At 36.3% G+C, this 27,852-nt stretch overlaps 1 protein-coding gene across 2 annotated transcripts in view; it reads right to left on the bottom strand.

Annotated features, from left to right (window-relative positions):
• Spt-I (serine palmitoyltransferase subunit I) overlaps positions 1–24,053 on the bottom strand; it is a 280,091-nt gene extending 256,038 nt beyond the window's left edge. Inside the window, exons 1-4 of one of the 2 annotated variants that reach the window (XM_089249944.1) lie at positions 23,864–24,053; positions 15,785–15,889; positions 15,579–15,673; positions 9,721–9,814 (exon numbers count right to left, since the gene is read on the bottom strand). In XM_089249944.1, coding sequence (XP_089106070.1) covers positions 9,721–9,814; positions 15,579–15,673; positions 15,785–15,889; positions 23,864–23,911 — 342 coding nt within the window. In that variant the 5' untranslated portion in view covers positions 23,912–24,053. The remainder of the gene's footprint in view (positions 1–9,720; positions 9,815–15,578; positions 15,674–15,784; positions 15,890–23,863) is intronic. The other variant, XM_089249945.1, reaches the window with a different exon arrangement.
• Positions 24,054–27,852: the final 3,799 nt, after the last annotated feature.

Here is a 27,852-nt window from a genome sequence, read left to right as displayed (position 1 = left end):
AGGACATTTATATATAATTGGTATCTCACAGAAGTTATGTATACATAAAATGAGCATACTCCTAGTACAAACTCCTTCCTTTGACTATTGTTAAGAGCATGCCCCTCCCTCACCAACGCAGGGGCGAACCGTGCGGCCATATTGGGCGCCGCTTTAGGAGGGATACCAAATGAAGTTGAAAGGGTGAAAAAAGCTTTGTCGACCAAAAAAAACGTGGTCAGTAGCACCAAAAATAGTTTCTGCATAGGTAGAGATTTTTTTCCTTGAGCGAGCCCTGTTCGCCAAATCTGAATTTTCGCAATGTGAAATCGTCACGATCGGCAACCGCAGACGATAACCACATGACTGCATAGTGGCTAGATGACAAAACTACGGATATTTTAGCTGGTGTTTTTTCCCAACGATCTCCGAAAAAGTTCAGTAATTTAAATGAGTAAACCAATCCCCCCATTTTCGATTCTTCGCAAAGGCGCGTGTACAATCTTGCAAGAAATAAAGCGAATTTAAGCCGTAGGTAAGCTGTCGTTGAATGCAGGTTGGTAGCGGAGAAATTACCGTTATTTTCAGTATATAACCTGCAGGAGAAAATACGCTCTCAGAAATAGGAAAATTCGGCATATTCATTCAGGGACTTTGATAGCCCGCGGGTTATACCAATAACGGTACAGGACAGTTATTGGAATACTTCAAAGTAGTACAACTACTTTCCAAGGTCACGAGATGACGTGATTGTGGTAGATGGTGGGAAGTGAAAAAAACTGAAGTTTCCCCTTCCATATATTTTCCTTGTGTAGGTAAGAACGCGTCCCGTGAACAAAATTTTCATGCTTTTTTCCCTAAATTCCGGGTATTTAACGCACTACGTGCATTAGTGGTACCTCCGCGGACCACAAATAAGAATTGGCGCAAATGCTCAGGGATTCGGCGCCTTGGCGCACCATGTAGCAAGAGAACCGTTTTGGCGCAATTGGCGCAGCTCTTGCACCCGTGATTTTTAAATGGAAAACTTTTCCCTGTACCCTTTAGTTTGCACCTGCTGAAAATCGAAAGCCAGCCTACTTCATTAAAAAAAGATACGGCAATTTGAAGGGCGTTAAGGAAATTTTAATGGTTATAGGGTATATTGGGTCCGCTGATTCTGAATCTAGCATAGGTTTCGTCGGATTGGCTCATTTGAGATAAAGTGAAAATTAAATTTCAATAGTAATACCTAAGCAGCATATAAATCACATTGTTGAGAGTATGCATTATCTAAAAGACTAGAGTCAATTATACAAATACAGATACAAATACAATGACACAGCAGGCAAAATGCTCACCGAGGTGGCTGATGCCCATAACAAATATGGATGTTATATTTCAAAAATACAGCAACCCAATTAAAAACACAATCAAAAAAATTATAACCAATATATACACATGATACAGTCGAATCCCGTTATAATGAACTCCAAGAGACCGAAGAAATCACTATAACGAAATTTTGTTATAAAGGAATTTCCAATTTTTAACATGCGCAAAAAAACAAAACAATCGCAGCAGAATTTGATTCTAAGGGGAAAAAATAGTTATTTACGTTCTAGATAATAAAAAAATAGAATGAAGTTGAATTTTAAAAATAACACAAAGCAACTCAAATCAATTTAGCATTGGAGTTTTTTGCATAAGTTTTACTTGATTAGCATTTTAGAGGCAAATAATCCGTAATTACAGGGTTCATACAAAATTTTCAAAATGAAAAGTAAGGAGGTTTTAAGGACTTTTTAAGGAGTTTCAAGCAGTTTTTAAGGAGTCATGGCAAACTTCATAACTTACAAGTTTTACAGCAAAAAAAAGGGGCGGGGCACATATGCAAATTTATTTTGAATTTGCAAACAAACTTTCCCTCTTCTCAAAAATATAGATGTAGAAGTGGTTCAAAAATTACAAGTTTTGATTTGTTACCCGACATCATAAGAATTCATAAAATAATCAATCCACGTACATGCTTTCTGTCATCACCAAAGTGTTCTAAAATCTTCAAGTGTTAGTCAAAAATATAACTCATAATAGCATCACATAAATTATAAAAATTCTAAAAGTGATATTCATTCCCCCTCCAATTATTCAAAATAAAAACCACAGCCAACAAGGATTTTTCTTACAAAATTATTTATATTTGCAGCAACTCTTCAGGGCTCATATAAAATTTTCAAAATGAAAAGTAAGGAGTTTTTAAGGTGTCATGGGGCCACGCCCTCTCCGAAAAAAAAATTACACCACTAGACAATAAAAGAAGCCCACAGAAAAACAAAAGAAGCCCACATGTGAATTGATTTTCATTTAATTTCTTTTTCAATGTTTCCAAGACTTCAACTTTCAGAATAAAGGGTATGATGGGTAGCAATTTCAGCTGAAAAGAAAGAGATGCCGTGACTGTACGCACGAGTAAGAAGCGACAAGAGAACACAAATTTGAACAGTAACAGAGCATGATGATCAAGATTAGGTATTGAGAAGTGTAGTAAGAAAGAAGAGAGAGAGTTGCGGTAGTATATAGTATTAAAATGATTTAAAGAAATCGGAAGTGATGTATTGAGTTTGCAATAAATTTTGTTTTTATCTTGCTTGAGCTGTGGCCACTTCTGCCAGAGAGAGATACAAATACAACGCCACAACAGGCAAAATGTCCAACGAGGTGGCTAAGAAAAAGATGCCCATAAAAATATGGATGTCATATTTCAAAAATACAGCAACCCAATTAAAAATGCAATGATCTGCGGCATAATCACGGATCACTTATATGACGCGCGGCACAGCTCCAGAGCATTTGGATCCGCTAAGTATTTGAAGATCACTAGAGTGGCTCTGTAGGGGACTCAATAGGGAGAATGTTAGTTCAGGTGCCCACAAACTAGTGAAAAGTTTTACTCGTTTTTCGCGCACCGAGTAAAGCGCCATTAAGAATATTTCATATTTTTTATAAAGGGTGGTTGATGAAGTAAGAATCATCCAACCCCCCCCCCTCCACGTCATCAAGTCAGCAAATCGAAAATCCCCCATCCATGCTGACGTAATACTTGAATGACCCCTAACATAAAGATACCCGGAAGTTATTTTCAGAAGGTTAAGGTTAAAAAAAGTGGGTTCAGCTATAGCGGCTGATAGGCTCGTCCTCCCCCCTCCCCTCCTGTAAAACCTGACGTGGCTCGGGCTGTCACTTTTAAAAGCCGGGTTTTACTAGCAGGTTTTCTATGCCACGCGCAACGTGAATCACCCAGCGCTACACGCCGTCTATTCATCAATATGAAAAGCAGTACGACTGTTTTCCTATAGAGCGCAATACGGCTCACGACAGCGCTTTACATCGGGCGTGATTGGCAGACTGCTTCTAGTGAGTTAAGCGTCGTGTGCCGCGAGTTTCAGCGACCTTCCCTTCATTTTCGTGTTGTGTCTCTTCCCTTTAAACCGGAGCATGCAGCCGATAGAGTAGATGACGCCAGGGTCATATACTATATAGCCATCCTGAGACGATGCGCCACGCTTGGAAAACGCAAATGCGTAACGCCATTATGTAACTCATTTCTGCCGACACGAAATGATCCAGTTAGGTTCACGCGGCGCAAAAAGCCTACTCCTAGGAAAACCTGGCTTCAGGGATGAACGCTCGTTACGAGATCCCAGGAGAGATAAACCCATTCTCTCTCATGGAATCTTGTGTGTGGATAGAGCCTGTACCTCTTCTTTTTTTTTTTTGCCTTTTTATTTACGGCAACCAATCTGCGAAACAGATTCGCTTTCCCCACTGGACTTCAGTTTTTAGCATTTTAAGGCGCGGTGGCGAAAAGATACGCTTGTCGTCGTCCCTTACTCGAAATTTTTTTTCCTTTCTTTTTCAGTAGCGAGTTGTAATGTGAATAAAACACGTCAAAAAAACTGCGGAAAGCAGTGACATTTTGCGGTTTCTCGGAATTTTCGTAGTGAGATATTGGCTGTAAGCAAATAGGAAGGAGGGATAAAATAGGAACAGTAGGAGAGAATTGTGGTAAAAAAGAAGACGATTGCGGCGAAAGTAGGAAAATAGTAGGATAAATAGGAAAGCTGCGAGGTCTGCACTCAGTATACTGCGTAATATAGGAGGTTCGAGACATCGTTTCGCCACATAAGTAAAAACGTTCTCACCACTGGGCATGGGGGAATTTTCGGCTACTGGTTCAGCGGAGTGATGTCGTTCTACGGACCATCGATTTCCAACGCTGATCAGTTTGTGACATAGGCAGGAAAACACGTCAAAACTAGCGATTCGGTAAAAAATCGCATTTTTAGAAGCAAAAGCGTATAATCGTATTAATTTACTAAATACGACAAAATCGTAACGGTTGGCAGGTATGCACAACCATTGGATGTTCCAATCCCATCCCCTGCTTTCACATTTCCTATTACAGAGGAAGAGCGCGTTTTTTTTAAAAAATCTTTTCTTCCTCTTTATATTGGGGGGAAGCTTCCTCTTATTTTTTTAGGCAATGCTATTCATCACCGTGGGGAACGCCTATTCTAAAAAAGATCATCCCTTCAGAGAAAAAAAAAAAAGACTTTTTCAGGCGTAGCTGCAAAAAGTAAGGAGTTATAAGGGCCCTTCCAGAGGGAAATGAAAAGTAAGGAGTTTTTAAGGAGTTTGTAAGGATGTGCGAACCCTGAATTATTATTATTATTATTATTTTGCACAAGTGTTATGGAAGCCAAGGAAACAATAAATTCCTCTAAAGCAGTGGTTCTCAACCTTTTTTGACTCACAAAGCCCCTTTAAGAAAAAAGATCTATGGCGGAGTCCCGTAGGCACATTTTTTAATTATTAATCAAAGTTACTGATTTATTTTTACTATTTAAAAATATTTATAATTATTTTTTTAAATTTTATTGTTTTTTTTTATTTTATTCTCCCTGAGCAGCCGCGGAGCCCCTGGACAGTGCACAAGGTGCCCAAAGGGCTCTGTGGAGCACTGGTTGAGAACCGCTGCTCTAAAATACGTGCAGGCTCAAACAAATGGTCTGGAAGGTTCTCTTGATCTGATAAATATTGTTTTAGAGTTCCAAACTAGCTAAGGCTTCAGATGCTGTAAGTAGCAAAGCATTCTCTAGTGTAGCAGTTCTGAACCTTTTTTTTTTTTGACTCGCAGAGCTCTTTCTGGTACATAATTTCTATGGTGGAGCCCTGTAGGCCTATTTTTTAATTATTCCTTTTGCTATTTCACCAGCTTTCTATTCATTCACATTTTTCATATCAACTGAATTTGCTTTCCCGCAAATCTGTTTTGCTACCACACCATACCGCGCGTGTTCGTTCTTTGAAACGATTCAGCCAGCCAACACTTGCTTGAAAGTTTTCGCATCCAAATGTGTGCACGTGCAAATTCCAAAACCTTTTCTCCTATGAGTGGACTGGTATCTGGCTCATTTTCCAGAAAAAATGTCCTGAAACCAGGTAAAGACAGCTGCATCCACATCTTGTAAATTCGAAAGTAAGATTTTTTTGTTCTTTTTGTAAGATCTCCCTGGATCCTAGGACATCCTACAACTACTGTTTGAATTTACAATTTCAACTTCGTCCGATTTTTTCAAAAACGTTGAAAGAGTAGATGGAGATTGACTCGGTTGTTTTTCGGACACTTATTTTAGGTAAAGATTATACCGGAATTACGCAATACATTGTTACTATGTAAATTGATTTGAAAAATTGGAAAAGATTTCGTTACATCGAGATTTTCGCTATAACGGTATTCGTTATAACAGGATCCAACTGTACAATGCCCATAAACAATTTGGCAAAATCAATGATGCCAAATTCAGAGTCATCACCTTAACCCTTTGAAGGGAGCGACATCAAAATATGAAAAATATAAAAAAATAACTTGATGTACTGATGCATATGGGTGTGCATATTACGTTTTTCAAAAAATTGAAAAAAAAAATTCACATTTTTATTTATATATGAGGTGGGATACCGTTTGTCCCACCGCGCACTTAGCGCTTATCAGCGCGGTTGAAAATGCTTGGCCGGGAAAGCATTACTAAGGCACATTTACAATAGTGCTTATTTCATTTTATTAGCCAGGAAAAGATTAGAATAGTTAAAGGATGTCATATTATGGAGAAATACTTCTAAATTGTATTTTAAATATTGATGGAAGACAAAGTCTCAAATAATGACAAGAGTTAAGTGCAAAATTGAAAAAAAATTATGTGAAAATATTCTATAGCAATCTCTCTGACAAATTATTCAATAAGGGTCGCACTTTATAGTTTGTCAAAGTTGCAGTCACCTTTCTTTAACTGAACCAGGTGGGCCAACATCCAGGTGAATCTTCTCACTGGCATTAGTTTGCTTATGAAACTATCGGCCAGAATTGGATTTGTTGACCGTCTCTGTAGAGAAGGAATTTTTTTATGCCCATAGCTAAATTTATGGCTAAAAAGCATAGAAACGCTTTTTTAGAAATTGAATCAAACCTCTTTCCTTCCTGTGCTGCATAAAGATTTGTTTGAAAAACGATATGTTCAATCAGGGCTGATGAAAACAAACAAAAAAATTGCAATAGGAAATTGTTCTTCCAGGTCCAAAATCTCATCACTTGGCCCAGTCCTTTCTCCGAATTGGAACAGTGTTGTCATGTGGTTTCACTCTAAGTTATTATATCTATTGTTGATGGTCCTGGAGTCTATGTTTCATCAACAATAGATTCTTCTACGATAGTCAATTCTTCATCCCCGATTCGAGAAATTCTTCCCGTTCTTGCACTTCATCATCAAGTTCAATTGAGGATTCTGGATCCGATGGTATTTCTTCAATCAAAGCAAGAGCTTTAGCAGCTGTTAGTCCTTTTCAAGGAATTTTTAATTTTCTTCTACTTTTATAGAGGGACCATTCTCTGTACTGAAGAAGACACAAATGAAAAAAAAATGCCAGACGCAACAGTATCATGTTACAAAACACGCATTCCAAAGAGATTTTCCAAGGGTCAGGAAATTGGTGCTGCCCTCTGTAAGGGGGATGTTGCAGACGCGCGGTGGGACTACATGTATCCCACCCTTTTTCTTCAGCAAATAAGTTCTGAAAAAAACCTTGTGGATTCAAAAATTACTTGCAAGACAAAATTCATAATACTATACATTGAATTTGTATCATTTCACCCAGTTGGTGATGCAAAATTTGGTAAAAATCAGCAATCACTTTTTTTTTTGTGTCAGCAAAAATATTTGACGAAAAAAACTACCATTAGTGATATGAAAAAAAAAAGTGTGGACAACTTGAGCCATCTTCTGATAACTTTTGGAAGTATAAACTACATTTTAATTCGATTTGCAGCAAAAAATTCCTATTTTTTGTGGAGTTATGAATTTTTGAAAAAGGTAGGATAAAGGGGTTCCTACCGCCCTTCAAAAGGTAAAAATCATTGAAATATCTTAGCCAATGATTTTCTGTATTTATTTATAATACACAGGTTCAATGTGATTTGTACGTTGCTCTTGGTATCACTATTGAAGTTTAATTTTCACTTTATCTCAAAAACAATTCTTGTTTTATCTCAAAACAATTCTTCATGAGAGGGTTTTATTGGTTTTTCAGAACCAGTCTGAAAAACCAATGCAATTCGAAATCAGCACCCCAAAATCATTTTTAAATAACTGAAACATCTTTGAGAACAAAATCAGTGTTTAGCAGTGGTATCACAAAATCCCTTGCCAATTCATCGCACTGATGTAATTATCTACTTCTCTTGGAAGTTTCACTGCATCTAACCAGTTCAACAGTATACGAGTTCTGATGGTTTACAGAAAGCATTGACAAAATGAAAGAAAGCCTAACTGTTTCAAATCCTTAAGCATGCTAACTTCCCTTGACTTGAGGTGTTAATCTATAGCAGCTGTTTCCACCCTGACAGCATATTGACTACATGTTTATATATATCCTGCTTTTTTTTTTCATCTTATCTAGATTCTTTTCATGTTCAATTCATGAGTGATTTGAAATTTTTCTTCAAAATCATCTCTTCAAGCATGTCATAATAATCTAACTGGTCCTGCCAGTTTTATGCATCTGTACTTCTCCTTCAAAGAATAAAGAATAATTTTCCCATGATATTTCTCTGGGACTTCATACAACTTGAACATAGTTTATGCTTGATGAAAGAAAAAATGTGAATTCACTATCTTGCCGTCGCCTCCAGCATTACACCTTTCATTAAATTCAAATACCAGATGAAATCATTATTGCTGTGTGTTTCACATCTTTCATTGTCTTACGATTTCTACCTATAATTCATGGTTTATAGCTTCTTGCTCTGTTCTTTCACTAATGACACTATTTAGTAATTCTTTTACAAATTTTGGTTCATAATAAGGACTTTTCATGATTAGTTCTTTCAAATTTACAACCCTTCTGTCTTTGGGGACTTTCACCCATAACTCATCTGCTAAAATCAGCAGGTCCTTCTTCCATTTCTTGGCAAAGACATCATTTGTAACACTTTTCTTTTTTAAATCAGTACTGAATACAATGAAATCAGTGTGAAAATTGTTTGGTTTTGCCTAACCAACAAAAAAATGTGATCACTCACCTCCTCAGTATAGGCAAAAGTCCTGATGTTCATCAATTTCTGCTGATGGCAGAGTTTTCGCATAACTGTTCTAAGACGACTGGTGATCAGCTATGCCAAATGATCCTGATCCTTCTCTGTTGTCAATTGCTTCATTTATTCCAGAAATCACTTTCACACAAAATAGTTCAATTTCCTTGCATCCAGTATAGTTCTGCTGACATCACTATGTTCATTTTTGAAGATTGATTTAATTAACTTTCAACAATAAACATTAAAATATTAACATATCCTCCTTACTTACAGCGAGCCTTTCAAGTTGACTCCTGAGTTCACAGGAGCCACTCTTTAAAAACAAGAAAACACCGGGCTTCTTTCCTCTTTTCTGTGAAGATCCTTTCTCCCCCCCCCCCCCATCAGGGCCGTCTTAAGAGCATCATGGGCCCCCAGGCCAAGTGGTTTTTCTGAGGCCCTACCAGGTACATTCTAGAAAATTTCAACCAGATCTTATTTTTGTGAGGCCCCTCTTCTCTTGAGGCCCTGGGCCATGCTCAGGTGGGCCCGTGAGTTAAGACGGCACACTGCCACCCACGCTTTCTTATCCCATCATACTTCTTCCCGATAGGGGAAACCTTGCACTTCCAAGAAAACCTGTAAGCAATTAATACTGTGCAGTCTGCAAGGGGATCATAGCCAGGCTTGTGTGATGAAAAGCTATTACAATACCCACACAACTGCTCAGCAGCATCCGGATACAAGCTATTACTTGACTCGCCATTGATTCATAAAGTTGGGGGTTGCAACAATCTGGGCCTTGAGCAACAAAATTCTTGTAAAAATATAAAAAGTAGCTTTACTTCAGTCAAGTTTTGAATTAAATCTTTTCATCCTCAATCTTAATGTTTTTACTACTTTTTTTAATCTTAATCCTGCTTCAGGAGGCAAAAAAATCTGCCAACGAACATTCAAACGTGGATAGATCAAAGCGATGCCAGCAATTGATATTACTATGAGTCACCAAAAGCTAGAGTAATAGAACTTCAATTGATAGAAAATATATCACATAGGAAATTGAAATGACTTCAAGATAGAAAAAAATTCAAGTTATAGGGGTTCAACTTATTTTAAATGGAACTCTAGTAGCTTACCTCTAATTCTGGATGGTCTCCGAGGCCTAGATAATTGTGTGTTACAGCATTGAGACAGGATATTCCATCAACTATGATAACTCTCCCTGCTTTACTAAATCATAAATAAAAATACAGTTAAACCCGTTTAAGATGGACACACTGAGACTGAAACCTATCTTGAACAGAATCAAAAGATAGTCCCAACAATGAATAGTGCTCAATGCGCACCTTCAAAAACAAAGTTATCTAAAATACAAAATAATTTTAGTCCCCTCAATGTTCTGTTTTTTGCAGGTTTCTAAGTAATTTAGTTTTCAATTCATATTGGTGAAGATTTCTGAAAACTGATTTGTTGATATGAACAAATTTACTTATCTCAGTAAAACTATCTATAAGCATATCGTTGTACCAATACTGCAACTAGATATCTCAATTTTAGATGTTTTGAGAAAAACACTGAATGAAGTATATATTCAACATTATATTACATAAAAACAATCAAGTTTGCTTAGACTTGTATTACAGATTTCGTAGTTGTAGCATATTGAAGTGCATGCTAAGACATTTAATTTTTTTTATACTTACCTGAAAAAAAAATTTCAACTTATCAAGTTGTAGTATTGAGGTGACAATATATACTAGAACACCTTGGCTTTTTATGAATTTTTGGCTAACAAAGATTTAAACCATGGTTTAAGCTGTCATGTCAACAACCTCAAATATTCCTTCTCAATATAAAAATTCCTGTTGAAAATACTCCTCAGGTGGGACGGTAGAAAGGTTTTCTCAGCCCAAGATATCAAGAAAACATATTTTTTGGATATTATGCTGAGGTGAACTCAAAAAGAAAAGTCATCTTGTCTCCACCGGGACTCGAACCAAGGCCCTCTTGCATACCAGCACACAGTGTATTTAACCCTTTTTGCGGTATTGACGAGATTTCTAGTGAATCTCTTCCCTTATTTTAGCATTGACAAGTCCAGACATTTTGAAATGTTAAAAAAATTTCCATTAATTTGACGGACAGTAAGAATATAGAATGAATAAATAACTTGAATTAGGTCTTTATTTTTCATTCATTTGAATTCATACATTAACTAGTGGGTCACCATAAGTTCAGGACATGAAACCTTTTTGTAATGGCAAATCTTGGTTTCGAAACTAAATCTTTTTTTTTTTAAATTTTGAAACATAAAATGCGCAGTGATCTCTCACTTAAACATCTGCGAAAGGGAACAAGAAAAAAAGATGCATAAGTGAGAGAAGCGTATAATGGAATAGCATATCTTTGACCGGGAGTACAGAAAATCCTTTTAAAATCGTGTAAGTCAGAGATCACTGTACCTAGCTCAAATTGTTTGAAGGATTGTTCTATAAATATTGAAATTACTCCGAATGGAAAACATCTATTTTTCTGTAGTTAAGTAAATTTTTCTAAATATTTTTTTTATATAAAATTACATTATTTCCAACAATATTGCAGAATAGTGAATCCATAGCAATTTTTAGTTGGAAGGATTCACCTTGACAAAATTGACCACTTCATCAAGAATGTTTCGCAAATTTGGAGGCAACAGTTTCGATGCAGGGATCTGTCTGCGAATATAGCAGTGATTCATTTCATTTTGGGAGCAACTTCTGCCACGCGCGCACGACGGCCTGAGTAGCAACCTTCTGTGAATTTTTCTCCATCTGTTGTGAGTCCAATGCATTTTGGACCATTGAATTCTTTTTTCAACGAAATAATGATTAATTGCTTCAAATAAGTCTAACAGTCGTACGACCCATTCAATGGGTGACAAATAAAAAGATTTTCGGTTGGGAACCGCTGCACTAGGCAATTCCAAACAAGATTTTAAAAATATCATTGTAGAGGCATTTATCATCGAGTGTCGTTGCAGAGAGATTTTACTGTATATATACAAACTCTGTTGCGTACGTAGGATTTTCTCATCGGGGGGAGGGCATTCTCACTCAGGATTTTTTTCCCTTCCTGAAAGAGATTGTTTTTTTTCTGCAAAAATTAAACCATAATCTCAGCTTGGGGGGTGTAAAATTTTTCAGGGGTTGAGGGGGCCTGTGAAAAATCCTGGCGTGGGGACCATGGCCTCACTATTTATAGCTCTGGTCGAAACTTCAAGAAAAATAATATTCCACAAGTTTCTATTTCCTAGTAGCAGGTTTCTGGCGCTACTGTCTGGAGGGACGTAACCCTCTGGAAGGTTCTCTCCAAAGTTCATGTTGCCGAAAAGCCATTGCGCTAAATGGCGACAAAATATTTCATTTCGGGAATAAATAAACGATTGAGTTCGCCAAATCGTGAGTGTCCATTCTGCCTCTTGATTGCCCAATGGACCATTTGACGCATGTACAAAAATTCTGAAGTAAAATTTTTGTTGACCAATCCCGATCAATGTCAGCTACTTTCGGTATGATTCCAGAGGAGGGTGGGGGTTGACAGGAACGATCAACCTCATCTAGAAGCGCTTCTAGTTGAGTGCACCCCCAAGAGTCAACCTATTGTTTGAATCCTTTACTCGATGATAATCCTTCCCTCTCAGTAGAGATGCCGGCGATGCACTATTGCGCGTCAAATACCCGGAATTTCGGGAAAGGATGCATAAAAATTTTGTTCCCACTTCCTGTGGGGACACGTACATTCCGAGTTTTAAGAAAACAAATCCCATCGAGCTTATATTACTGAAAGGAATATGACATCAGCGGTCTCCGCCTTGGCAATGCGGAGAACAGTGTCGCCAACATCTCCGTCAGAAGATCACGTGACTCGGTGAAAACAAACACAATCCCCCATAGAGATCAATGTTGAAATTGCCGATTTTTGCACAGAAATGCGGAAATTTAATGGGGTTTTCCGCCACATCAATAATTTTGAAAATTGAACTGAATTTTTGATTTTCGAAATATTGAGTTCGATTAGAAATACGAAGCCCAGAAAATTAAATATAAAATAATGTGCTTTTGAGGTAGATATCCATGCAATAACATTAATTTCAGCTTTTTATTTATATCTTAAGTACAAAAATGAGAATTAATGTCTCTATTGTCTTATATTATCCAACAGCATCAATCCCCATATAGTTTAGGCTGTGTTGAAATTAATTATGTGTAGGCCCTCTCCCATAAAAAAGAAAAAAAAAAAGATTCATTTCTGTGTAATTTAGATTTGTTCCTTTCATGAATCACACGTGGCATTCCTTTTTCATGAGTAATTAAAGATAATTCCAGAATTAATGAAAGAGAATTCCAAAATTGATGAAAGAGAATTCCAAAATTGATGAAAGAGATAATTCCAAAATTGTTGAAAGAAATAATTCCAAAATTGATGAAAGAAATAACTCCAGCATTAATAAAAGAAATAATTTCAGAATCAATGAAAGAAATCTAGAATTGATGAAAGCAATTGTTCCAGAATTAATGGAGGAAAATTTCAGAATTAATGAAGGGAAATTCCAGAATTAATGAAGGGAAATTCCAGAATTAATGAAGGGAAATTCCAGAATTAATGAAAGAAAGTTTGCTAATTTCTACTAGCAAACGAACTTTGTTTTCACCGAGTCACATGGTTTCCTTGCATTTGATGTCTAAGCCGTCACGGCGGCTAGATGCTCTCCCTCCAGTAATATAAGCTCGATGGTCGTGACCTTAAAAACGAATGAAGCTGATGAAATATCAAGTTGCGTCCCCGAATATATATAAGAGCGGCTATTATACAGAATTTACAATTTCTGAGAGTTTTCCTCCTGCGGGTTATATATCGGAAATTACGGTACGTTCACGGCTACCCACCCACGCCAGAGACAGAGTATTTATCCCGTAAATTCGCTGCATTTTCACGAGATTGCAAATGTGATTTTTTTTAAAGAATCGCCCGTGCGAATCGTAATACAATTTTCCGAGATCGTTGGAGAAAAAAAAACAAAATCTAAAAACTCTATCATAAACAAGGAAACAGTTATTTTCCGGATATTATGCTGAGGTGAGCTCGGAAAGAAAAGTCATCACGTCCCGGCGGAGACGTGATGACTTTTCTTTCCGAGCTCACCTCAGCATAATATCCGGAAAATAACTGTTTACTTGATATCTCTGGCTGAGAAAAAAAGCCATCTATATCTCTCTATCATAAACATTCAGTCATCAAGCAGCTATGCAGTCGTGAGTTTCACGTCACGAAAATCTGGGTATCGGACCCGCTAGGCCGCTAATGCGCAGACTAAATATGATTTTCTGAAGTTTTCCACCTTCCAGTTGACTATCTCTTTGAAAAAAAAATTCTGTTGCCACGACACAGAAGCGGCTCTTGGAATACGTGATTCACACGGGTGCCGCTTCAGGAGGGGCGCCAAATCAAAGATGAAAGAGCGAAAAAAAAAAATTTTATTGAAAAAAGGGGGCAACGTTTGTCCAATCTGGAGGGTGGCAAAATCCGAGATGAAAGTGAGCAGAAGAATATTATTTTTTAGGAATTGCAGGGCCAATACAAATCTAACATAGCTCCCATATTCAGGTGTGAAATATGTGGAAGTTAAATGGTGGTAGACCACATTTGTGGATCATGGGGGGGGGGGGAAATCATTCCAGCTGGGAACTGGGAATTGCTCAAAAAGGATTCATATGAATCAGATGATCATCAGAATCACTTGCTTTAAATTTATTATTGAAGCTGAGGTTTTCTGAAATGAAAAAATCAGAGAAATTATAGACTAGTTTATTAGTAAATACCATATATAATATGCTCAACTTATATTTGTTATAAATATGTTACACATTCCTCAGTGTCGATGGGTTTCTTTATAGCTCTTTTCTGTACCAATAGAATACTTAGCAATGAATGTAAAAAAAAAAAACTAAACCTAGTTATACTACTAAATTACTTTTTCTGTTAGTGAGGGAAAGTGCCCAAATACCGCCCCTCCCCCAAGCAAAATTGTTAATTCTAAAAATTTATTTAGATTTAAAAATAAAATTTGAAAACTGATTCAAGTAAACTCAACTCCACACGTGCTGCAAGTGTGATTGTACGGAATAAATTTTTCCTAACCAAAAAAATTTAAAATCCAAAATTTGTTGTAATTATCAAAGGTATCCTCTAATTCCTTCCCCCCCCCCACTCCAGTTATGTACACATTCATTTTAGTTGCTCATATTTATTAGTTATATTACATATAATAATTAGTTAATATATGCTGCATGTATATATAATAGTTATATTTATATTGCTTATATTTCTTTCTTTATTACATTTATATAATTAGCTTTTCTTCATGAATAAGACATAGAAGTATTAATCACAGTTTAAAAATGTTGACAAGTGATCATATATCAATCAAAATGAATCTAAGTAGTCAGAAAAAAAGAAAAAGAAAAAAAAAGAGTCTGATACTGAGGGGACAAATTTAGGAATTCAGCTACAGCAAAAATTGTGACTGTTCCTGACTAAACTGATGAATTAGATGCAAATTAGAGGGGGGAGGGACAGATTTCGGGCACTTTCCCCTAAATCTTTGGATTGAACTTATTTTTAGAAATCAGTTATTTGTTTGATTCACAGGGGTGCCTGTAAATGATGGGAGAGGGGAAGACCAATTTTATTTTTTTTCGATGGGAACCCACTTTCACTCAAAAGAAGACCTAGATTTTGCCAATCTAGGTCTGCCACCCCCCGGCACCACACAGACTCAATCAAAAAAAATTTGCAATTTTTTTTTTTAATCATTAATGACATTTTAAACGTAGTCGGACACCTCAAAGGTTAATCCAACCTTTGTTAGAAACTGTAGCATTGGAAAAAAGGGCAAAATGCCAAGACTTTATCAAACATTTGTAAATTATCAAATGGATCAGTGAAATGTACATACCCAGTGACTGTTCTAGGTTGCAATGAGTAGTGCTTATCGATTACTTCTGAAACTAATGATTCTGGCATCCACTCGGTTATTAGAAGCTCTTTCTCCTAATTTGAATATCATAATAACTTATACATTACATATAACACATACACCAGAAAACTGAAGATAAATGAACAGTATGTTCGAATTCAAGAAAGATGCCCATGTTTTGTTACCTCTTCTGTAAGTTCTGTGCGTTTTAGCTTGTAACTTTTATGGAAGAGAAACCAGAAGACCACCAAAAGAAGAAATGCTTCGAAACCTAAATGGTAGGTGGGTGCCTAAAAGCATTGAAAGAAAGAAAGAATAGTATCACAATTTCTGGAATAAAATCCATGGAAGTACATATACAGTCGATTCGCTATAAGTTGAACTCTGAAAACTCGAATATCTGTTATTCGAAGTTCTCACTCAGTCCAAGAACTTTTCTATATTAAAACTTTCCCTTATAACTCAAAATTTTCTTCCTTTATGTTGAAGCTTTTGGGGAATGAGAGAAATTTATAGAATTTAATAAAATTTAGCAATAGAATTCAGTATTTACAGATAGAATTTAGCATTTAGAAAGAGAATTAAGCAGTAAAACTTACCATTTAGAAATAGAATTAAGTAGTAAAACTTGGCGTTTCGAAATAGAATTTAGAATGTAGTAACAGAATTTAACAAAAACTTAAGCACTTACCCCAGTAGCACAACGGTTTTGTCAGGGTGTCGGATCGACGGCGAATGAATACCGAGTGTCGGAAATTTCTATGTGTCCGATACCGAATGGTATAGTTAAAAATTTATTCACTCAGTAAATGCCAAAATATCTTCATTTTTTCTGAAAAATAATTTTACTCTCATTTTAACAGCATTTCGTTTCGAAGGACAATATCTTATACAATAATTAGTTTCTTTTGAAATAATCCAAATTTTTTGCCTATCATAATATCGTACTTGCCATTTATAACAATGGACAACGACCAAGAACAGTATAAGACACTACGCGTTTTCCCTCCCTCCTGTCTTCCCTGTCAGTGAGCGTCAACAAAGAGGACAGCCATTATGAAAGGGCACAGCGTTAGTTACAAGCTGCAAACGCCGGCGATTTTATTGTTTATTAACGAAACAGTTCACGCCGAAAACAGCGTTTAGAGAAAAGGTAAGCATTATTTTACTATTACTATTGAACTAGAGGTTAAATTTTGCAAGATATTGTCAATATAGTTTTTTTTTACCATAGTTTTTATTATTTAAATTCATAATTCCGTTCCCACCTGCTGGGCTGTGATCTTTGACAGGCCCTTAAGTCAGGTTAAAATGGGCCCCCCCCCCTCTGTAGTGAATTTACAGTGTCATAAAAAAGGTAAATAAGGGTTGTCGCGGCACTTGAGCCATACGTGCCGGAACATGGGGCTATTTGAGCTCTTATGGCCCACATCCTGGCATAGCGCCCTTAGACTAACATCTTCTCGGGCACTTGTATAGTGAATTCATAGCATGGAAAAATCAAAAAATGGTATTTGCCCCAGGCTCTGTCAGCCCCACCCTTGCGGTGAGCCATGTTGAGCTCTCCCTATAAATTTTATGCTGAGCCCCCCAACCCATATTATTCACGAATATACACAATACCACACATTCCTCCTGTGTACGGGATGAAGAGGGATTTTCAGTCCCCTCCCTCAATGTTTTTTTCATTTCATGTTGGTACCTCTGCTACCCAGTTTCAGCTGCCCAAAAATTTCGGCTGAGAGACCCAGCTTCAGGATGTGGTGGGTGGGGGGATATGCCTACTTGATGATGGTGAAAAAATATTTATTAGTCTATAAACTAAATGATCATGGGCAATGTCATAGCGTGCCTTCTTAACGCCCCCGTTAAAGGGTTGCGAAATTAGTATACATATTTTTCATGAGGCCCCATTTGTCTCGATGAACCAGCCTATTTACAGGCCCGATTATACACCTTTTTACTCACTTGCTGCGCTATTATCAATTTGGATCACTGGAACTTCTTTAAGTTGTACAACTGCTTTGTACATCCTTTGCAATCACATTGCTTCTTTACAGCATTCATTTGCTGCAACAATTTCTGCTTCAGTGGTCGATGTTGCTACCATAGATTGTCGTTGACTGAGCCATGAGATAGCTCCACCAGCATACAAGATCACAATTCCTGTAGTTGAGCGACCAGTCTTTTCACATCCTCAAAAGTCTGTATCACTATAACACTCTGGGGTTGCAGTTATATCTGTAGATAATGCCTTTACTTGTGGAACTAGCAATTTATCTGAGAACACATTTGGCTTTCACCAAATCTTTTTTTGAAGCATTCTATAGCTTGCGTGATAAAACTCCTACACTGTATGCCCTAAAGCAGAATGTGCCAAAATCTGTGACGTACATCGCAGAACAATTAGTACTACTGAAGAACAATTTGGGAGAATTTTAAGTGTGCAAAAAAACACTATTACATGTATATGGATTTTTAAAGCAGAACATTTCCAGTCAGCTGAGGGTTCGTCGCAGAATAGTGATAAACATTCTGCTTTGGGGACTGTATGCTAGGTCAGGTCTGGTGCCTACCATAACATACATGATAGCTCTGACTACTTCTCTGTAAGGAAATTATTCATCTGCTTCTGATTCAAGACCATTTTTCTCTGACGGCACTTTCAAAATAGGTGTATGAACTCTGGTCTACAATTTTCCATACCAAATTTCTTCAACACTTTCTTTGCATATGCTTGTTGGCTAATTTTGATGTTTCCATTGGTAAACTTTTCAATTTCCAATCCTAAGAAGTATGTTGCTGGTTTACTGGCAACTTTAAATTTCATTTTCAACTGTTTAATGAAATCTTCAGCTTCTTGATGATCAGTTGCTGCGACTAGGCCATCATCAACATATAAAGCTACAAGTAATTTTCTGTTATGATCTCTGATGTACAAACAAGGATCAGCTTCACTTGCTTTGAATCCTAGTTTCAACAAAAAATCTCCAAAACACTTGTTCCAGCAGCAAGGAGCTTGCTTAAGACCATAAAGACTGCGCTTGAGTCTACACACATTATTTGTCCCATCATTATAACCTTCAGGTTGTTGCATATAGATGGTTTCTTCTAGATGACCATATAAAAATGCTGTAGACACATCAAATTGAATCAAATGAAATTTCTCACTTGCTGTAATACTGATTATCGAGCGTATTGTTCCTAACTTGGTAACTGGACTGAAGGTTTGATTGTAATAAATACCATGACGTTGACTGAATCCTTATAATCAAAGTCTTGCTTTATACTTGTCAATACTACCATCTGGATTCTTCTTGATACGATACACCCACTTACAAGATATAGCTTTCGATCCTTTAGGTAATGGCTGTAGAATCCATGTACAATTTTCTCTTAAGGAATTCATTTCAGAGTCCATGGCTTTCTTCCAAAATGTACTGTCTTTACAATTGACTGCATCTTGATAAGTTTCTGGTTCATTTGCATCAGCCATGAAGACATCTGCTAACATAATGTAGTCTTCAAACGTTTCAGGCTTTTCCAACTCATTTCTGTTCCTGAGCTTTCTAGTTTGTTTCAGTCTTTTCATTTTCATCTAAGCTACAGCTATCTTTTCTGATTCTTCATCATGGGTATACTTTCCCTCATTTGAAAGTTCTTCATTTTGATCATTTCTTTCAATTGGAAATGTCACTGTATTTTCAATCTGTAAGGGCTTCTCTTGAAATACCACATCATGACAGCAAATTACTGTCTTTCTTTGATATAGATACGATACTTTTCTCTCTCATCTGCATCATATCCGATAAGATAACCCTTTGTTGCTTTCTTATCCATCTTCTTTCTTCTTTGAGTTGGGATATGAGCATAACAGACTGACCCAATGATGCGCATATGCCTTATTCGAGGCTATTTTTTCACCCATAGCTCAAACGGACTTACATTGTGAACTGAAGATTTTCTAGTCCTGTTCAAAACATAAGATGAATTATTGATTAACTCGGCCCATAGGAAAGCCGGGAAGCTTTGTTGGAGTACTTGAGAGTTCTTGCCATCTCAACAAGAGTTCTGTTCTCTCGTTCGCAACTTCCACTTTGTTCAGGAGTATACGGTGCAGTCAATCTGTGAATAATTCCATTCTTCTTGAGAATTCTTTGGACTACTTGGTTGTCGAACTCTCCACCATTGTCATTTAATATTTGTTCAACTTTATGCCCCAAGTTTTTAACATGAGCTAAAAAGTCTTCTAATGCACTTGCAGCCTCTGATTTATGCTTTAAGAAGGAAACATAGCAGAACTTGGTATACTGGTCCTTGAAAACAGCAAAGTATTGATACTTTCTACACGATACATCAAATGGTCCACATATATCTGTAAAGTTCTCCTGGTTTTGTGGCTTTCTCTCTAGTGCCGAACTTCAAACGATGAGCCTTGCCATAGATACAGGCTTCACAAAACTGTGTTTATCAATGTTGACCTTGATATTGAGTTCTTTTTCTATTAATGACTTCACATGCTGTTTATCTTTATGTCCTCATCTTTCATGGTAAAGCTGAAGAACAGAATCATACTTGCTTGCCATATTTACTTTAACTGGGGTTTCTGGTAGCAACACTTAAATTTCAGCTCTGAAAAAAACCACCACTGATATCTCCTGATCCACTAAGGACTGCTTCACCATTAATTTTCAGATAACATTTTCTAGATGTTGATTCAAATACACTGTTCTGGTATCTGTCTTGTGTTGCTAATACTGAAAACAGATTCTTGCTAATATCAGGAACGTACCAGACATCTTGTAAATTTTTAAATTGTTTTTTACCATTTACTATGGCCATTATTTTTATTGTACCTTTCCCTACGGCAGGTAGTACTTTTCCATTTGCCACAGTTATACCATGCAGATATTCAAATTTTCAAAGTATACAAAGAAATTACTACTCTTGGTAACATTTTTAGATGCACCATTTTCTATATACCAATCATCACAATTCACTTCTGCAGCAAAAACATCTTCATCTACAGCAAAGAGAGTCGTACTGACAGCAACAGTAGTACCACCACCCTTACTCTGATACTTGTGGAATGACTTGAACTGGGTTTCGGTGGTTTACCATCATCAATCCATTTACAGCAGTTCTTGACCCAATGTCCTTTCAGATGACAGTACTATATTTCTTACTTGAAGATGTGCTTTCTTCTCTTTTCTGATGATCTGGGTATTCTGTTTGAAACTTGCAACTAGTGCTTCGTGACCTGATTCACTTTCATTGATGTCTGTCCTTAATTCCCGCTCATGAGAACATAGCTGTGTCATTAAATCTTCAACAGTTTTTTTTTTTCTTCACTTAGTAGCAACTAACTTGATTTGAAGGCACGATAGCTTTGAGGAAGAGTATAGAGTATCTTGCATATCAGCAGCATATGTGGAAGTTTGGTTTCTTGTTTACTTTCTAAATCTTTGTTAAGCTCATTCCACAGATTCTTCAATTTGGATAAGTTTGCTGCCATATCCTCAGTTGATGACCACTTAAACTGGAAGAACTCTAAACAAATGTTGTACAGCTGATTTTCAGATGCGACTTCAAATAGCTTGTGTAACTCTAGTCATACATCCCTAGCTCATTACTTTCCGTAATGTGTCCTCTGTCATTGAATTAGTTAGAACCAACATAGCACAGTTATTTGCTTTATTATACTCCTTCAAGTTAATCTTGTATTGACTTACAATAGTTTCTGATGATCCATCCAATGGCTTCTCTGGCAGTTGCATTTTCCCATTCACTATATCTAAGGCCTCACCATAGAAACTTAACGCAAATTTTATCCTATATTTCCATAGTGCCCAGTCACCTTTGCCACTCAATGGCTTGACTTGAATTTTGCCAGCTTCCATCCTTAGGAATTTCACTTGTAGGCTTAGGAACTCATTGTTTGCTCACACACAGCAGAGTCAACATGGAGACCCAGGCCCGTCATTTAGGGGGAGGGGGGGAGCGTGAAGACTTGAGCTCTACACGAGATCAAGATTTAAACCAAGATCTGAGTATATTCTTATATATGCACACACATAGTTTGTAATTTTTTTACTACATTTTGTCTTATTTTCATTCTATAAAACTGAATTCGTTCTGCTAAGAATCATCCAGTGAATTTCGGTGTCGGGTCAGATATAGTTCGACGTCGGATTTCGTTACGTCAAACTGCTTTGATAAATATATGCCCTTTTTATGTCGAACGGTGTCGGGTCAGATATAGTTCAATGTCAGATTCGCTACATTGAACTATACAGACAAAGATATGCCATTTTTTACGTAGAACAACATTGGTAAATGACGTCGAACGGTATTGAAATCTCTACGTCGTTCTATATCGATGTGCTACTGGGGTAGCAATAGAATTTAATTAAATAAAATTTAGCATTTAGCAATAGAATTCAGTATTTACAGATAGAATTTAGCAGTAAAACTTACCATTTAGAAATAAAATTAAGCACTTAGCAATAGAATTTGGCAATAAAATTTAGCATTTAGTAATAGAATTTGGAAATAAAATTTAACAATCGAATTAAGTAGTAAAACTTAGGGTTTAGAAATAAAATTTAGAATGTAACAATAAAATTAAGCATTTAGCAATAAAATTTATTAATTAAATGGAATCGATACAAATCAATCAATAGCATCACTTCAGCATTTACAGATAGAATTTAACATTTAGAAAAAGAATTAAGTAGTAAAACTTAGGGTTTAGAAATAAAATTTAGAATGTAACAATAAAATTAAGCATTTAGCAATAAAATTTATTAATTAAATGGAATCGATACAAATCAATCAATAGCATCACTTCAGCATTTACAGATAGAATTTAACATTTAGAAAAAGAAATAAGTAGTAAAACTTAGCATTTAGAAATAAAATTTAGCATGTAGCAATAAAATTAAGCACTTAACAATAGAGTTTAGTAATAAAATTAAGCATTTAACAATAGAATTCCACATTTAGAGACATAATTCAGCATTTAGGGATAGAATAAAGTTAAATTAAGTATTTAAGCAAAATAGAATTACGTGGTTAGCAATAAAATTTATCATTTAGCAATAGAATTCAGCATTTGGGGATAGAATTTAGCTTTCAGCTGCAGAATTCAACATTTAACAACAGAATTGAGCATTTAGCGGATTAATTTGGCTACTTAAAAAAAGTGAATGACATCATGTAATGGCAAAAAAATGGGAGGGAGAGTCAAAAATTACTGCATATTTTGACAGAAAGTAATCTTTTATAATAGCGACAAAGGGAATGGCGATTTGAGCAAATAGCCACATATTCAGCTAATGTTATGGCCAAATATCAATTTTCTTAAAATTCATCATAATTGTAAGTAAAATTGTCATTTTTATTTGAAAATTATTGAATTTTAAATGATTGATATTGAATTTTAAATGATTGATATTGAATTTTAAATGATTGATATTGAATTTTAAATGATTGATATTGAATTTTAAATGATTGATATTGAATTTTAAATGATTGATATTGAATTTTAAATGATTGATATTGAATTTAAATTATGAAATTTATTAAAATAAATATTAAAAAACTTAGCAACTGAAAAATTATTGACACGATACTGACAATCCCAATAGCAGAATGTTTTGCATTATTCTGAAACGAACCCTTGGCTGACTGGAAATGTTCTGCGGTAAAAATCCCCATAATAGTGTTTTCTTGCACTTTTTCTTAAAATACTTCAATACTGTTTTGCAGTAGTGCTAATTGTTCTGTGACATCCCGCCACAGATTTTGGCATTCTGCTTTGGGGCTGATAATCAAATTTAATGATTGATTGTCAGTATCGACAATATATTGTGTTTCAATATTACAGTAATATGTCTACTAAGGTAGGTGATTTGTTCCAGAATCGCGTTTGTTAGCCGAAACGCGATTCCCCATAGGTTTTCTTACACAAATATTCAGCCGAATATTCATCCCATCGTTATTTTATACATATGTAATTCCTTTTCCTCTCAAACAAACCAATAACAAAAATATGATTTGGTTCTGCTTATTCGAAATGAAATTCTCTACAAAATGCACATTATGACTTCACAATAGCTTGAAAGTTTTCCCGAAAACTTCTCAGTACAGCGCCTCAGAAGGGGCTGCAGTTGTATGGAGTGACACTCCCTCTTGTCCTATTTCTCATTCAGCTACGGCAATGGCAAGCAAACGGATTAGAGGGAACAAAAAATATATTTCACCTGCAGCACAGCTCTACACAGGTCATAAAATTCCCGACTTGCTTCCATTTTTTGATCGATCGATGGATCCGATACTTGCCCTCCGCAGTATAGCTAAACCGCTTGAAAGTTAAAGCCGCTCTTAACGCACCTGTGCAATATTGTGAACTGAAAACCACGTGAGATCTGTATTCTTTAGATATGGGCGATCCGCTCATGACTCGTCTTGAAGAGCGGCTCTTTTCAAAGAGTGAGTGGGCCGCGCAAAGCTGTATTAAAGATAAGCGTTGTCACTTCAATGGAGAGGCCTGATGCAAACTTGCGCGCCACAAATCGAAGCGGTAAGCGTACGAACTACAGTTGTAAACAAATTTTTCAGCGGGGCAGCCGCCATTTTTTTTTTATTGCTCTCCCCCATGGAGGAAAGAATAACAGGAGGTGACGCCACCAGCGCAACCATGGGGAATCTGGGTTGCCAGATGAAGCCAGTGATCGCTCTATTAAAAAGGGACCAAGTAAGCCCAAACAAACCGTGGCTTCCCATGCTTTCCTATGAGAAACATCCCCGTTTTTAAAAATCATTTAAATATTTACTATTCACTTTAGGAACTCGATTTTTTTTTCTCAAATTCTTTGGATATATTTATACAATTGAACGAGAGCTTTTACAATTTTAGTTGTTATTTGTTTTCGAATATCAACTTCTACAACATGGAACCTTTTGCAAAAATAACCAAAATTTACCCATATCTTGTGCCACAAAATTTCTTCTTGGCATTTTAATTTTAAAAATATTATGCCAAAACATGTAATACCTCAGTGCTGAGAGAAATACAATGTTTAAAGACACTTGAACAAGCGGTGTTTGAAAAAAAATCTGCCTTTTTTTGCGAAAAGCATATTATATATGCAAAACATTAGCATATATAACGCTTTTCAGCTGTTTATATTAAAATATTGTAGAAATATTTCTCTATTCCAGGCAAAAACTCGACGAACACAGACACAATTTTAGATTTCAATTTAGAACTTTTCAATTCGAAACTTTTTTGTCAAATTTTCGTACACGTACCACTTTAAAAGCAAAATAATTGGTACAAAATGAAGAGGAAAAAAAACAGCCCAGATTATTTTTATAAATACTATAGGCCAGAGATGACTTATCGCGGCTCGTAAAAAAAAAGTTTTTTATTTTTTAATATTTTTTTCTCAATACATCTACATAGCGGAAAGTTCGGATGGGCGGCATATATTTCCAGTAATACGTATTCAAGAATATGAGAGTGGAACGGAAGAAGGGTGGCGAAATTTGTACAGCCTACAGGCAGCAAAACCATAAATACACATTGGCGGACGACGCTCGAGCACTTCCAGTGCGGCGATTGACTTGGAAGTCTGGGGGGGGGGGCAAGGTCATTATTGTTGGGGAGGGGCGCGATGATGATGATGTCAGCTCATATATACATTAGATCAGTCGACCCCACCTTTGCCCCCCCCCCGGATCTCCGCCCATGTTTGAGGCACGGGGGCGGCAAAATGCTGTTTGCCCCGGGTGCCAAAAATCCTAGCTACGGTCCTGTCAGAAGGTGCTCGAGCACCTCAGGATTGATTCAGAAATAAAAATTTCTCATGTAAAGCTTAAGACGAGCGCCCACGGGCCTCAAACACTTTCGAAATGTCCCGGATCTATGATAATGATGAACGAAACAAAAAGGCAAAATAAACAGTTAAAAGAAAAAAATTATGAAATTGCATTTTATTGCAGCTTCATATTATTTTAATTAATCATATTCCCATAGACATTAATGTGATGCATCAAATTTTTAAAATGAATTGAAGGCACTGAACTAAAAACTTATGACGAGTTGAGAGTGAAAAATGATCTTCCCCTTTCAAAAATAAATTAAAAATATAAAAACCCCTTATATAAGGATAAGATTTTATTTCCCCCCTTTATTAGATCATGTAGATTACCTGAAGACGCATTAAATGGCCATGGTGCTTAAATTTATTTAGTTATTAATATTTTAAAAGAATTCGATCCGGCAAAACACATGTTAAGTATAGGGAAAAGAGCGGTTTGTTTGGGCTTACTCGTCAGCCCATAGGGTTGCCACAACGGCTTCAATTTTCGTTCCTGATGTCACCTCCTGTTATTCTTTCCTCCATGGCTATCCCCAGTCACGTAGCTCTTTTTTCCCGTCTCATTTCATTTTAAAATCGGTATTCTTAATCAATAATTCTTAATTAATTTATCAAAAGGTTAAATTATCTGGGTTAAATTAATTTGTTTTTGTGTCTCTACACCATTTCCTTCGACTTCATTCTTCTCTATTTCATCATGATAGTAAATGTTGAATTATTGCGGCTTCCTAGGATGGCGAGAGAAATTCCAAGTCGGAAGAAACTCATCTATGTAGATTTTCGAAAAATGGCAGCAGGTTAGTAAAATATGTATTTTATAGTTCAGCTAATGTTATTGTAAAAAAAATTACAATATCGAAAAATATTTCACATTGTAGGCTGGAGAAACCGCGAGACACCCAGGCTCTGTCGCAAGAAGCAACGTAAGCACTTCGCCCCCCTCCCCAGAGGGGGGGGGGGGAAACAGGGCATCTCCGGTAAAACCAAAATTTATTGATACGTCAAAGATTACATATAGTGCAAAGAAATCAAAAATTATGTAAATCACATTGTAGGCTAACTGAATTTTTGTAAATTCAAAATGAATGTGTGATGATTTATTAACTTAAAATTTCTCGCTGGAAGATTTTCCTTGTGCGCCCCCCCCTCTCCCGAAGTTCGATCGTGCTTACACCTCGCAGTTCATTTCAAAAGAGCGTCAATTATCCGAAATTGTTCACTGCCTATGACAGAAATTATTGCATGCTACTCCCCACAACCCCTAGCAGAGGGTTTTCATGGTCCCTTTTGTAGTTTATTTATAGCCTGAAAAAAAAAAAGAATTGTCCACTCCTGGGGGCCCAGGGCTGGAGCTCTGTCAACCCCACCCTTTGTGGGTACTATGCAAAGAGTCGTGAGGGTAGAATATTCTCATGAATGTGAATTCAAAGAATAATTGAGAATATTCTTTTAAATAATGAATAATAATAATATTTGGCTGCAGAATCAAGTTCATTTTGGCATTTGCTATGTCCTGGAAAAGTTGAAAGGAATATTTTTGAACCTGTTTTTCTCAAAAAATGTTTGGCCCCTAAAAGTTTTCCCGCCACCTCAATTTTTCATGGATTTGTCGTGCCCAGCTTTATGTATAGCAAAAAACATTCATTGTTGCACATATTGTTTCTCGTAATTTTGTTATCAATTTAAATAAGTAACATTTTCCCTTGCATTTAATATTTTCTTTCATTTTTTTTCCAGACGTCAAGCACGGGAAGATGTGTCTAAAAATCCAGTATTAGTTGGGGTTCTTGCGGCAAAGTTGACTATGATTGCCAATGTTTGAAACCACTATTTCCAGGAATGGTGTTTTATAAACATCAGCCAGGAAGATCGTTTGGTTCATAACGCTATTCCAAATTCCCAAGCATCATTGCAACGTCAAGCAGGACATATGTATGTGTACCCTGCATTGAAATTATATTTCCCGGGAAAGGCAAGCAAGAACGATTGTTTGCCCTGGTTTTTGTGTGTGTGAGGAAGTGCCATTAAAACCATACTTGGCCCACAATAAGTGCTGACAGTGACAACATTCCGTAAATTTTTTTTCCCTGTAAGAGAATGTATGGTAAGATGTATGTTATGCTTTTTTTCTTTTAATTACTGGTTTATTTTACATAAATTTTTCATTTTATTAATTTGAGACGCAACAGCAAACCGTTGAAACTGTTTGTTTGGCACTTTCAAGTTTTGGACATTTGATGTGCATGTAAACAAACCATTTAATATTTTGGGTATTAATGACATTTTTTCCTGCATCGAAACGTGAAACCAACCATAAAAGCAATGTTTGCAACATGAATTTCACATTCAACATTTTTGCAAGTAAC

Source organism: Pholcus phalangioides, unplaced genomic scaffold (assembly GCF_987345545.1).
Source record: "Pholcus phalangioides strain wild (caught in Gottingen) unplaced genomic scaffold, Ppha-v1.0 ptg000022l_1, whole genome shotgun sequence".
Taxonomy (NCBI): domain Eukaryota; kingdom Metazoa; phylum Arthropoda; class Arachnida; order Araneae; family Pholcidae; genus Pholcus; species Pholcus phalangioides.
Note: the sequence above shows the minus strand (reverse complement) of the source record. Positions and strands in the feature narration are given on the sequence as shown.